Here is a 12,005-nt window from a genome sequence, read left to right as displayed (position 1 = left end):
GCTTGAGCTCGCAATTAATCAAAATCGCTTATTCGAGTCTGGCTTTCTCTCCAGGATGTTTAGTATCATAAAAAATGTAATCGTTATTTTTTCTATAGAGTTAGTTTCTGGTGCAGTTAAGACTAAAAACCTCCATGCTCACTCAAAAATTAGGTAAGGAAATTGGCCATGAATCTAAATTGCCGTTAAGCCTCGCAGTTCATATGTCTCTTGTCCCATTTTGCCAGGAGATCTACCATTCGAATAGTGTACCTTGCCATTCTTCACAAGGAACCGCCTATCTTTAATCTTCGTCCTTGCCGCAGTAGATGGCTTGCTTAACAAGGGGGGGGGGGGGGAACCTGTATCACTCTCACGGCCACCATCACGGTCGGTTCTGAGACAATGCGAATAGCAGACTCCACTTGCAAAGCTCCCGTCTGTGCACTTTGGCAAGGTATTTTCGATACACCTCCTTGCCAACCGCCTCTGAACCTCCAACATCCCATAGAGCAGGGAACCGTTTCTCAGATATTCCGTTGGAGTCGGGGTAAGGCATGTCGCATTGAAGTGCCCTGGCATTGAAGTCACCCCTACCCAGGATCGACATCTCCGTGCCCAAGACACCGTCCTCTAGAACTCGGTGTTAGATAGCTAATGAAAGACGTTACTCCTAAATACTGAATCCCAACATCCCCCATCCCTTGGGTTTTGGATAAAAACCCTAGGGTGGGTGTCGTTCCAACCATAGATATCATTGGTCACTGGTATGTGCCATTAAGTTGGGTCCTTGTTTCGGTACTGTTCACTGCTGAGTACTAAATCAGCTTTTATTTGAGCAACGAGCTGCGCTGGCAAGTCATGAGCGGTTGCACTGCGGTGCCGATTGATGTGTAAGATCATGCTAACCACATCCTAGCCCCTTGTAATTCTATTCTAAGGATGGATATCGCCCCGCATCTGGTTCTACTTCAAGCTAAGCAACCACAAAGGAAGCGCTTATGGGTTTCTTGATGTTCTCCACAGCTTTTACAATGAGAATTGTAGGGTATGCTGAATCTAATGGCATGGTTCAGTTTCCGTGCCGACCGCCGTAATCTTGTATGCATTTGCAGGCATCTAGCTCAGCACAGATCAACTATTGTTATAAACGAATCAAACCTTCCTTCACTTGGCACAGCTCGTCATCATTGGCCATCTGAAGCCAGCGGCTACTAAATAGTACGGGGAGAGTCCACTGAGCAACTGGTAAGAGCAAAAACCCTCCTGGCCAGTCTATCTGGCCGCTTATTCCCTCTATGTTACTATCACCAGGAACCGAGAATAGGGAGGCTTCCAGTACTGCCAATGCTTCCGCATGAAATCCAGTGGTAAATCCTGCCAGAATACTGCATGATAACCTTGTAAAACGTCGCCGGTCTTCCACTCTGCCCTAGTTGAAAAGTCCACAGCAGGGCTTAGCATAAGGAGCGACCTGAGTTCTGAAGGTATTTAGTCTAGAATATTACTATCGCATAGGGCTTGGCTACCAAACATTCGCACGCACGTAGCCTGACAGCATTGCACGCTACAGCATAAATAATGTGTAATAATTCAGAAAATGGATGCGTAAGAGTACATTGACGGCAACTGCCGGGCAGGACTGCAGGTAGCGCCTACATATGCGGTTTTTTAGATCCTATTAAGCTTCGTTTTATTTTACTTTCTGCTCAGCGCCTGCCATTACACAATAGAACGGTACGTTAGGATGGGACGAGTCACGCTTCTGTACATCTGGAGAAGACTGTAGAAGACTGCTTAAGTTTCTTTAACTCTCACTTTCATGCTCAATCTCCAATTTAACTTAGGAATCGGGATTACTGCCAGATAGTTTACATTGGAGGAATGAGCCAATCTTTGTTCATTTAGCAACGTGATGTGGGATTTGGGTACCCTCGTTTTGGTGGTGAACAGCATTAGCACCGTTTTGGTTGCATTTACTCCTAGCTGGAATCTCGAAGCCTACAAACACATCTATCTCAACCCTCCTTCCACGACTTCACTAATAAAGGAGGGAATCATCCCTAACATCAACATCACCAAGTCACCGGCATTCGCCACCACCACCCCGCTCCTATCCAATATACGTAGAATTTCGTCCATTGCTATCAACCAGAGAACCGCAGAGATGACACCAACCTGGAGCTTCTCAGCTGTTCACAGCTCTGGTCAAGTGGCTACCTCTTAGATTCAATTGGATTATCCTAGTTCTTAAGATGAATATTATCCAATGTGTTGTAGTAACGTCGTTGAATGCTCCGTCCATATCCAGAAAGGCAGCTGAAATATCTTGCGAATTCATGACTGCATATGCCTGTTTTCGTTATGTAAACCACGTTTGCCTGTCTCTAAGAATGCGGTACGTAGCCAGCTCCAGTAAATTTCGACAAACCACTGCACAACCCTCTCTTACTGATTCTGTAATATGACTGGTGTTATGCCATCTAAGCCCGGAGATTTACATGGGGGAAGCTATTTAGCCGATTTTATATTCGGTGTTTACTGAGGCTTCACACCCTTCAGGCAAGGCTCTGACTCATAGTCCTCTTCGCTAGTGGGGGAATGCGTCTGAACGAGCATCTCCAGATTTTTACCAAACGATACCATCCAGGAGCTTTCCGACTTTTTAAAAAAGGATCATTGGCCAGAATCTTTCTGAGTCTCACAGGTTCACTGGTGCTTTCAACGCCTGGTGATAGTCCAACCATGACGGCTTCTTGGCAAATTTGATGGTCGACTTGTACCTCTTCAGGTAGTCCTTGTACGGCTACCTGCACATATGTTGAAGACCTCTCTGGTCAGCTTTCTCCATTCAACCACAGTGGAATTTAGGATGTCAAGAATTAATAAAGTAGAGCACAATTAAACGGTTTTGTATGTATGTCTTACTTACACATTTGAAGTGGAAGATCAGTCTAAAATTCCCAATTTGAGTCCTCGTCACCACTGTGTCATTTTGGATTTCAATACAATTTTTTTTAAATACTAATGTTTCGCGAGGCAATTAGTTTCCTTGGCTAAGTTACCAGTAATATCGTTCTCGGAAGATGTTTCATGAATTGAATTTAGATTTATCTCAAATGTTCGGCCAGGAATTCGTAATTTATTACCATCATTTAAAAGCAGAATAGCGTAATATTCAAAATTCAGTCCTGCATATGACAATATTTTTTTTCTATTTGCAAGAACAAAAACCTTTATTTATGTATTTTATGGAAATTTTGTGTTCGCAGCTGACATAATCTCAGAGCAGAATTCAAGAAATTGTCCCACTATCTCCGAGCCGTCTACTGCTACTGATGTAATAATTCCTAAAATCGAAAAACGCCAAGTTTTTCCAACCGTTCCAAAATAATCCTGTAATGTGCACATTATTAGATTTTCTGCTCCAAATAATTGCCGAGTTTTCCTATCTTCCACCAACCAACTTTCCATACTCAAATTGTCATCCCTTCTGATTTCCATCCTACGATATCTATTAACTATCAATTTTCTGTCTTATTACAGTTTGTTTCGCCTTCGGTTGCGGAGAAAAATGGGTCAGCGACTGTCAATCACACAACAGATGCAGCAGCCCCGGAGGATGAGAGCCCAGCTGAAGTCATTCCCGATGAGGATTCCAAAGTAAGTTAGTTGAACACTAGTTAGTTGCTAGCTCGTTTGAAATATGCTTTCGGGAGAGCGTAATTTCAGCTCCGTGAACAAGATATCTTCGATTGCGCTGAATCAAATCATTGATGTAATTTCCTGGAAGAGATTGTTTTTCGATTAACCTCTTCATATTATGTGCACACGGCTGTAGTGCGAACAAAGTGGTTGTGTGTGCGCAGGAGACACATTTCTTGCATTGACGATAAAAGTGAATGTCATATCACCTATAACGTGGATGATGATATCATGACATTGATACGAATATGGGAAAGGATGTGATAGGAACGTACTTTCATCGACTGAATTTAAAGTGATGCTCATGGCAGTTTGACATGAATTGGAGGAAAACGATATGAGTGACAAGAAAGTGTAGCATTTTTGACTTGAATAGAGTATGTTTAGCTTTATACCCTGAGGCAACATCATTCATTTTATAAAAAAAATACTGCCATACACCTGTAAACATACACCCTTGTACAAAAAGGAAGGAGAAACAGTAAGGTCAATTCAATTTTGCTGATTGGGTAAATTTTTAACCATATACCCGATGGGGGTGAGAAGATAATGGAAAGGGATGAGAGGGATAAAACTCATGGCGATCACTTCCTTTAAAAAATTGTGGCCCTTTCAAGTGGCTGTGTTATATTATCATGGCCAAGTTTGAATTTTCAAAAGCAGTAACGATCAACCCTTTCTAATCCCGTTAAAAAATTGTGCGGTTAGCCATTGAGTTAGAGTTTAATTTTAAAGCATATTTCCGCATGGGTAGAAGAGGGTGTCAAAAGAAGCGGGGGTCCTCACTTTTCAATCCTGCTAAAAAATTACGCAGTCATTACTTCTTAAAAAATTACAGCACTTCAAATTGGGGGTATTTTGATATCATCGAGGCAACATTTGATTTGCTAGCTTACCCCCGGAGGAAAAATTAGGGTCGCCCCGAAAAGGGGTTATTTTCGTTTCATTAATAAGCTTATTAATGATAGAAAAATAGCCCCCATAAAAGGGTATCGTAACTTTTTAGGGAGTAGTGATCGCTATAGGTCTTTAGCAGGAGTAGAAAGGCGGGACTCTTACTCAACTTTACCATTGAAAACTCAAACTTGATCATCATGATACAGAAAGAAACAAGTCGGGAAACCGGAAGCTGGGCCCTTCAGGTATGAAAGGTTTTGTTTGCTTCTTATCTGAGTACATTTGAGTGTAGAACTATCCCATTTGTACGTAGCCCGTTAAGAATATGCATTTAGCATATTAGATTTAGTACTTCGGGTGGTAAATTTACACGGTAAAGACAACTTTGAGCTACTGTAACTTTGTTACTAATAGTATGATTTTGACCAAACTTGGAGATAATATGCTTCATATTATATTTTACTACTACCAACTTTTATAACTCTGAGGGGTTTTACCCAATTTTCCCAAAAATATGGTAATATACTATTATTAACTTAATTTGAACAGGTATCGATATGGAGAGTATTTTGAGGCCTGGGCACTGTATAGAAGCAGCTTCATGATTTTTTCCAGATTTTTCGGTTGGGTAGTTTCTGAGAATGACTCCGTTAAAGAAATCAAAACTTTCCACCCCTCCCACTCCCCATATTTCTAATAAATCTCAAAACTAAGCTTCGAAAGGTACTAATCGAGACCTTTCATTTGATACCCCACATGGCTATATTTGGAGAAAAAAACTTTTACACCCCCCTTTTACATGTATGGGGACCCCCCCCCCCCCTCCCCTAAATCTCAATGTAGGAGGACATCACTCACTGCATATCTGGGGGTCCACAGGTCCCACATTCTTACCAAATTTCGTGCCAATCGGTATAGCCGTTTCTGAGAAAAGTGCCTGTGACAGACTGACGGGTGAGGAGTGGCCAGATCTCCCATCAGGCGCGACCCCAGCTGGCGGATTGGGACATACCTATTGATGAGTAAATATGTGTTCATGCACTTTTCTTTTCTGACTGTGCATGGGCTAGTGTTTGCTCATCTCTGGTGCGCGGACCAAAATGGCTATGGGAAGGATACCCAGAACATAAAACCACCATGGAAGACGAGAGAAGGAGGAAACTCACCGTGCAGGGGCTCCGAACCCCAGTACCGGCGGCTTTAGGGAGTGAGCATGCGGGCTCCCGGTCGTCGATATCCCTCGACCGCAGTGCCTCGGTGGTGGACAACTTGGTCACCTTGGCATATAATGCTACAAGTGATTTGGATCTGGTACAGGCCAAAAGTGAAGGAGTGTAAAAGGTAAAAGGAATAACCCTGCCGGGACTTATAGGGAGCAAAGTCCCGATCCGGAGGAATTACCCTTCACCCAGCTTGGGGCAAAAATAGTTGAGCTGTCCGAGTTTATCAAGGACAAGCACAACGTGCACCAAGCCATAAAGAATATGGTGAGGGCTATTAGAGTCCTCTACAATAGATCACAGATGGAGGAAAAGAATAATAAGGACACGCCGAACCCCGCTGTGCCAACAGTATCACAAGCGACCCAAGTGACGCCTAACCGTACTACCATCGAATCCCAGCGAAATAAGCGAGTACGTGAAAAAGAGGGGGATCTTTTAAATAATCAGCAGGCGCCTAAGAGAAAAAAAGGTGGACAGGGCATCCTGAAAATCAACATCAACAGCTCAGAAGGAGGAAAGCATACAGCGAATCTAGGAAACTCGACCAGCGTTGCGAAGCCCAAGACGAACGAAAACGATGGATGGACTAAAGTTACCAACAGAAAAGCGAAACGAAAAGCAAAAGTTCGAACTCGCCCAGATGCAATTGTTATCTCCAGTAATCCAGTAATGTCCAGTTCTACGCGGAGATACTCAAAAAGGTCAAGGCTGATCCCGACCTAAAAGATCCGAGCGGAAATGTGAACAGAATCCGAAGAACCCAGAAAGGGGATCTCATGTTCGAGCTGAAAAGATCCAGCGATGGCAAAACTGATGACTTTTGCACTCAAGTGAAAAACTCACTTGGGGAGAATGCCGCAGTGCGTGCCCAAAAACATGAGATCTATATACAATGTAAGGATCTCGATGAAGTTACATCGAAAGGAGAAATTTGTACTGCTCTGAAGGAGCAATTCAAGTTGAAAGAACTTACCGAGGAGTCTGTTGTGGGCTTACGAAAGCCTATGGTGGTACTCAAACGGCCACAATACGAGTACCAGCGGAGACAGCACAGATGTTGTTGGCTGCCGGAAGGGTTCGGATTGGATGGGTTTCCTGCCGTTTAAGAGAACAAACTTCACTGAAGAGGTGCTTTAAATGCCTCATGTTTGGGCACTTCGCAAAGGCATACATCAGCAGCATTGATCGATCCGATCGATGCAGAAGGTGTGGGGAGAAAGGCCATATTGCCAGAGAGTGCAATAAGGACCCCAAATGCCTACTGTGCGAAGTAAAACAGAGACAGGATCACCGGCATATTGCCGGAAGTGGTAACTGTCCGGAATTTAGGAAGGCGCTCACTGTAATGAGAAAATGAAGTTTATTCACATTAACCTGAATCATTACAGGATCGCTCAGGATTTACTTGAGCAGACCACATTCGAATTTGAGATGGAAATTGCCATCATAAGTGAACCATATAGAAACCGTCACGGTGGCATATGGGTCACAGATTCGACTGGTGGAGCGGCGATATGGGCTTGTGGTCGACAGGACATACAATGTACTGCAAGTCAGGCAGCCAGTGGCTTTGTGTGGGCAACAATAAGTGATGTATATGGATACAGCCACCAAGTTTGACACTGTCTGAATTGGAGCAAATGCTTGATAATCTTGTTCTCGACGCAAGGGGACGAAGTCCAAAGGTGATTGCTGGTGATTTCAATGTTCGGGCCCTAGAGTGGGGCAGTAGAGAACCAAATGATAGGGGGCGCAGTTTAATAAAAGCTTTCGCGCAGATGGACATAGTTTTGGCTAACGAAGGTGCTGTAAAGGCCTTCCAGAAAGGGTTGTCAGGCTCAGTTGTAGACCTGACCTTTGTCAGCCCTTCGCTGGCGCGTGGTATGTCCTGATGTGTCAGCGAACGCTACACCCACAGCAATCACCAGGCAATCTTCTTTGAGACATGTGTCGAGCCTCAGGCCAAAGAGCTATCATGTCCGAAACCGAAAAAGATTTCAGGCTGGTCTGCAAAATCTTTGGATGAGCAGACCTTCCTAGAGGTGTGGTTAGATCAACCTGATAATGCAGGCGCCTCTACGGAAAGAGCCGTCCATCTGGCTCAATGCACCGGCAGAGCACCCTCTTGCTGAAAATCATCCAGGGGTTATTTCCCCAGCAAAAGGAGAGCGCCGACATATTCCAACCACCTCTGAATGTGACGGCAATCCCGCTAGTCACCAGAGACGAGCTGCTGGAGATCTGCGGTAGATTAGGAGACAATAAAGCGCCCGGCCTGGACGGAGTACCGAATAAGGTCCTTAAGCTTGCCGTGAAATCCAGGCCGGACATGTTCGCTGAGTTGTTCGAAGCGCGCATATCCGAGGGAATATTTTCAGCGGCATGGAAGCGACAGAAGTTGGTATTTCTGCTTAAGCCTGGTAAACCTCCAGGTGAACCATCCTCATACCAACCCATATGTCTTTTGGACACGGTGGGGAAAATGTTAGAGCGGGTAATCTATAATAGATTACTCCCGGTTGTTGAGAGCCAAGGCGGCCTTTCAAATCGGCAGTATGGGTTCCGAAAACCCAGATCAACCATTGATGCCATCAAATTGGTTACTGGCTTGGCCGAAGATGCAATTCACGGAAAGGGTAGCACCAGCAAGTATTGCGTGGTAGTAACCCTGGACGTGAAAAATGCATTCAATTCGGCCAATTGGAATCTAATACGCAAATCCGAAGCAAAAGCGAAGGTTGGTATTCCCGCCTATCTCGCTGCTATCGTCGATAGTTACTTAACTGAAAGGAGGCTCTGGTATGACACTGATGACGGACCCCGGGAGTATGTTGTTTCCGCGGGTGTCCCACAGGGCTCCGTATTGGGTCCACTACTGTGGAACATCATGTACAACGAAGTACTTAATCTTCCCCTTCCGGAAGAAGCCACAGTAGTGGGTTACGCTGACGACATAGCGCTGGTTGTTGTCGCAAAGCATCTCGAAGATGTTGAGTTGTACTCAAGCGAGGGAATCAGTGCTGTCAAATGGTGGTTGGAGAGCTCTGGTCTGACGCTTGTGGAGGCAAAAACAGAAGTGGTCCTCATCACGAAGCGCCGGAAGAGAAATTACGCCTGTGTTAGAATCGGGAATCATATCATCACTTCCAAGCCGACCATGAAATACTTGGGGGTGGTGATAAACAGGAAGCTCAGCTATAAGCAACACGTACAGTATATTTATGATAAATCATCCACTGCCAGTATGGCCCTGGCGAGGATGATGCCGAACGTGGGATGTAGTGAGGGATATCCTTCTACGTTGAGATTTACGGGGATCCCCATACATGTAAAAGGGGGATGTAAAAATTTTTTTCACCGAATATAGTCATGTGGGGTATCAAATGAAAGGTCTCGATTAGTACTTTCAGAAGCTGGTCTTACTTTTGAGATTTGTTGGAAAGGCGGGGAGTGGGAGGGGTGGAAAGTAACGATTTCTTTAACGGACCCATTCGAAGAAACTATCCAACTGAAAAAATTCATGAAGCTGCCCCTGTATGGTGCCCAGGCCTCAAAATTCTCTCCATGTTCAAATTAAGTTAATAATAGTATGTTACCATATTTTTGGGGAAATTGAGTAAAACCCCCCTTAAGTTTATCCGAGAGTTACAGTTGGTAGTAGTATAAAATATAATATGAAGCATGTTATCCCCAAGTTTGATCAAAATCATAATATTACTAACAAAGTTACAGTAACTCAAAGTTGACTTCACCGTATAAATTTACTGCAACTGAATATAATTATCACACTAAAGTGGGTAGTCAGACATGCTAAATGCGTATAGTTCTTCACTCAAATATACTCACAGAAGAAGCAAACAAAACCTTTCATACCTGAAGGCCCCAGCTTCCGGTTTCCCGACTTGTTTTTAACTAGGCTAGCCTTCTTCCAGGCGTTCTGTTTGCTGCTTTGGCCCGTCTGTTGTCGTCTTCCAACTCTCCCTCATCAGTTTGGTGAGTTACCTCTGGCATATTATCCACCACTTTGGAATTTCAAAGAATCTTGTTGAATTTGTTTTCGTGCTTTTTAATTTTTTCCTGGCGCAAGCTTTGATATTTTGCTTCAGATTTTTTTTCGTTTTAATTTCTTCTTGCGTAACTGCGATAGGTGATAGGTTTGACCTGGGATACTTTCTCAGTTGTTTAGTTGTTGGCATTGCCTTTTATCGAGATGGGTGAGTTTGGTTAAGTTTCGGTTAATGTTATTGGAATTTGGCCCGGAGTTTTCGGTATTATTCTTGGAGTTTGTGCGCTCCTCCCCAGAATCCGAGGCACCAACCTCCGCAGAAGGTGGATTTTCCAGGTCAATTGGTGCCTAGTTGTATTTAAAAGTTTATCTATTCCCATGTTAGTTGGATTCTTACTCACTTGGGGGCTGGTTTTCAGCAGAGTTCAGCGTGCGCGGCTCAGCATTTTCGTCGTACATAATGTCGAATTTGTGAAGACGAACAATGGCTAGGCTCTGGGCCTATGTACATATTCCAACTGTCACCCGGTCGTATAGGCCCATTATAACTGAAACTCCTTGCATATGTAGTAGTTTTGTGTTTGTCAAAAACTGGTTTCATCGTTGTAATATGTGTAGTTTCTGGACCAGTTTAGTTTGTTTTGGGCTTTTTCCAACTATTCTTGTTTGGGTTCTCCAGCTGTCCTGTTCGGTCTTTTAATTGAGCAATGATCCTCGTGAGATACCATGAAGTCGAAGACTTCCCTGAAACATTTAGACACTTTCGAGCGACGGTTACACACACTGTCACTAGGTTATAAGAGGATGTGAAGTTCTTTTAAGCCTAATCAACTCTTTGACTGCTAGGAGGTTTTTTCTAGATTTGTGTGGGGGTTCATTAGCAAGGGCGTAGGCAATGTGGAAAGGTGCTGATTTTATTAGCCCCAGGCACCTTTTGAGTTGGGATTTTATTCGTTTCCATTATATAGGCCAAAATTCTGAGGTTATCTCTCTCATAGGCCTTGTTGATGTCCAATGTAACAGCATTCACTATTTTCCCTTGATTTTTAGGTATGGATACTTGACTACTGGAGATCGACCACATCGTGCATTGTGGTCGATCTACCTTTTCTGTAGGCATAGCAATCATCCGAGAGAGTACCCTCAATTGTATTATGATAACAACGTGAGTCTCCCAAATTGCAATTTCAAACACGTTAATTAGAGAAATAGGTATGTAGTTTACTATGTCCGAGTGATCTTTGTCTTTCCTGGGAGCCGGTACAATTTTTATGTTCTTCCATTACAGAGGTGATTGAAGTTTTTCCAAATTTTATTAAATGAGTTGAGAAAATGAAGTCAATTGCTGTCATTTAACCAGTTCATATAGTTGTACAGCATTCTATCGATCCCAGGAGCTGTTGATGATTTGTGTCTGTCCACAATATCATTGAGGTTGTGCATTATGAAATTTAGTAGGAGGCGTTAGGCTCGGTACTCAATAGTGTGGGACATATCTTGTATTCTGCTTTGATTCCCGATAAGAAATTCTGTTTCGTTTCCCTATCTCATGTTTTTAGCTGGTTGCTTTTTTCTGAAAATTCCTGATACTCTTTATTTGATTCCTAAAGACTTTAGTGTCTGGTTTGTTAGATATTTCTTTTCATAACTCATCACAATGTTTCTCTTCGGCTTTCTTAATTTCTTTCCTCCAGTTTTCCAAGGCGTTTCTTAGTCTGAAGAAGTTTCTGAAGTTAGGCACCCACCTAAAATCCCTTAGAGCACTCATTTTTTCGAAGAGGTATGGTTTTAGGTCCGCAGCCCACCGAACCTTGGGTTTGGTGCTCCTTCGTGTCTTAAATGTTACAAGTTTGATTTTCTCTTGAATACTATGGGTGAAGTCTTCAACGGTGTCCTGTGGTTGCATATTTCCAATTAGATTATTTAGTCTGTTTCTGGCAATTTTCTGTTTCAGTAGATGTTTTCCAAGTTTTCCCAGGAGAGCACCTCAAATTTGGTAAGGGAAATATCCGGGATTGAGGACCTCAAACTCCCTGTTAAGGTTGTTACTGCAAAGGTTTAATCACCGTTATCTAGTACTCGAAAGTCACAATTACAAAGTTCCCTTAGTAGTATGTTACCTTTTGCCTAATTAACTGTATCCCCAAAGCCTGTTCACCTGGCATTTAGGTCGCCAAGGATCACCATATTGGGAA

The 12,005-nt window shown here is 43.3% G+C and overlaps 1 protein-coding gene across 1 annotated transcript in view; it reads left to right on the top strand.

Annotated features, from left to right (window-relative positions):
• LOC119652956 (adenylate cyclase type 3) overlaps window positions 1–12,005 on the top strand; it is a 327,645-nt gene that overhangs the window by 240,271 nt on the left and 75,369 nt on the right. The window contains exon 11 of the mRNA XM_038057352.1: window positions 3,526–3,642. Coding sequence (XP_037913280.1) covers window positions 3,526–3,642 — 117 coding nt within the window. The remainder of the gene's footprint in view (window positions 1–3,525; window positions 3,643–12,005) is intronic.

The sequence above is a fragment of the Hermetia illucens genome, chromosome 3 (genome assembly GCF_905115235.1).
Source record: "Hermetia illucens chromosome 3, iHerIll2.2.curated.20191125, whole genome shotgun sequence".
Classification (NCBI taxonomy): Eukaryota; Metazoa; Arthropoda; class Insecta; order Diptera; family Stratiomyidae; genus Hermetia; species Hermetia illucens.
Note: the sequence above shows the minus strand (reverse complement) of the source record. Positions and strands in the feature narration are given on the sequence as shown.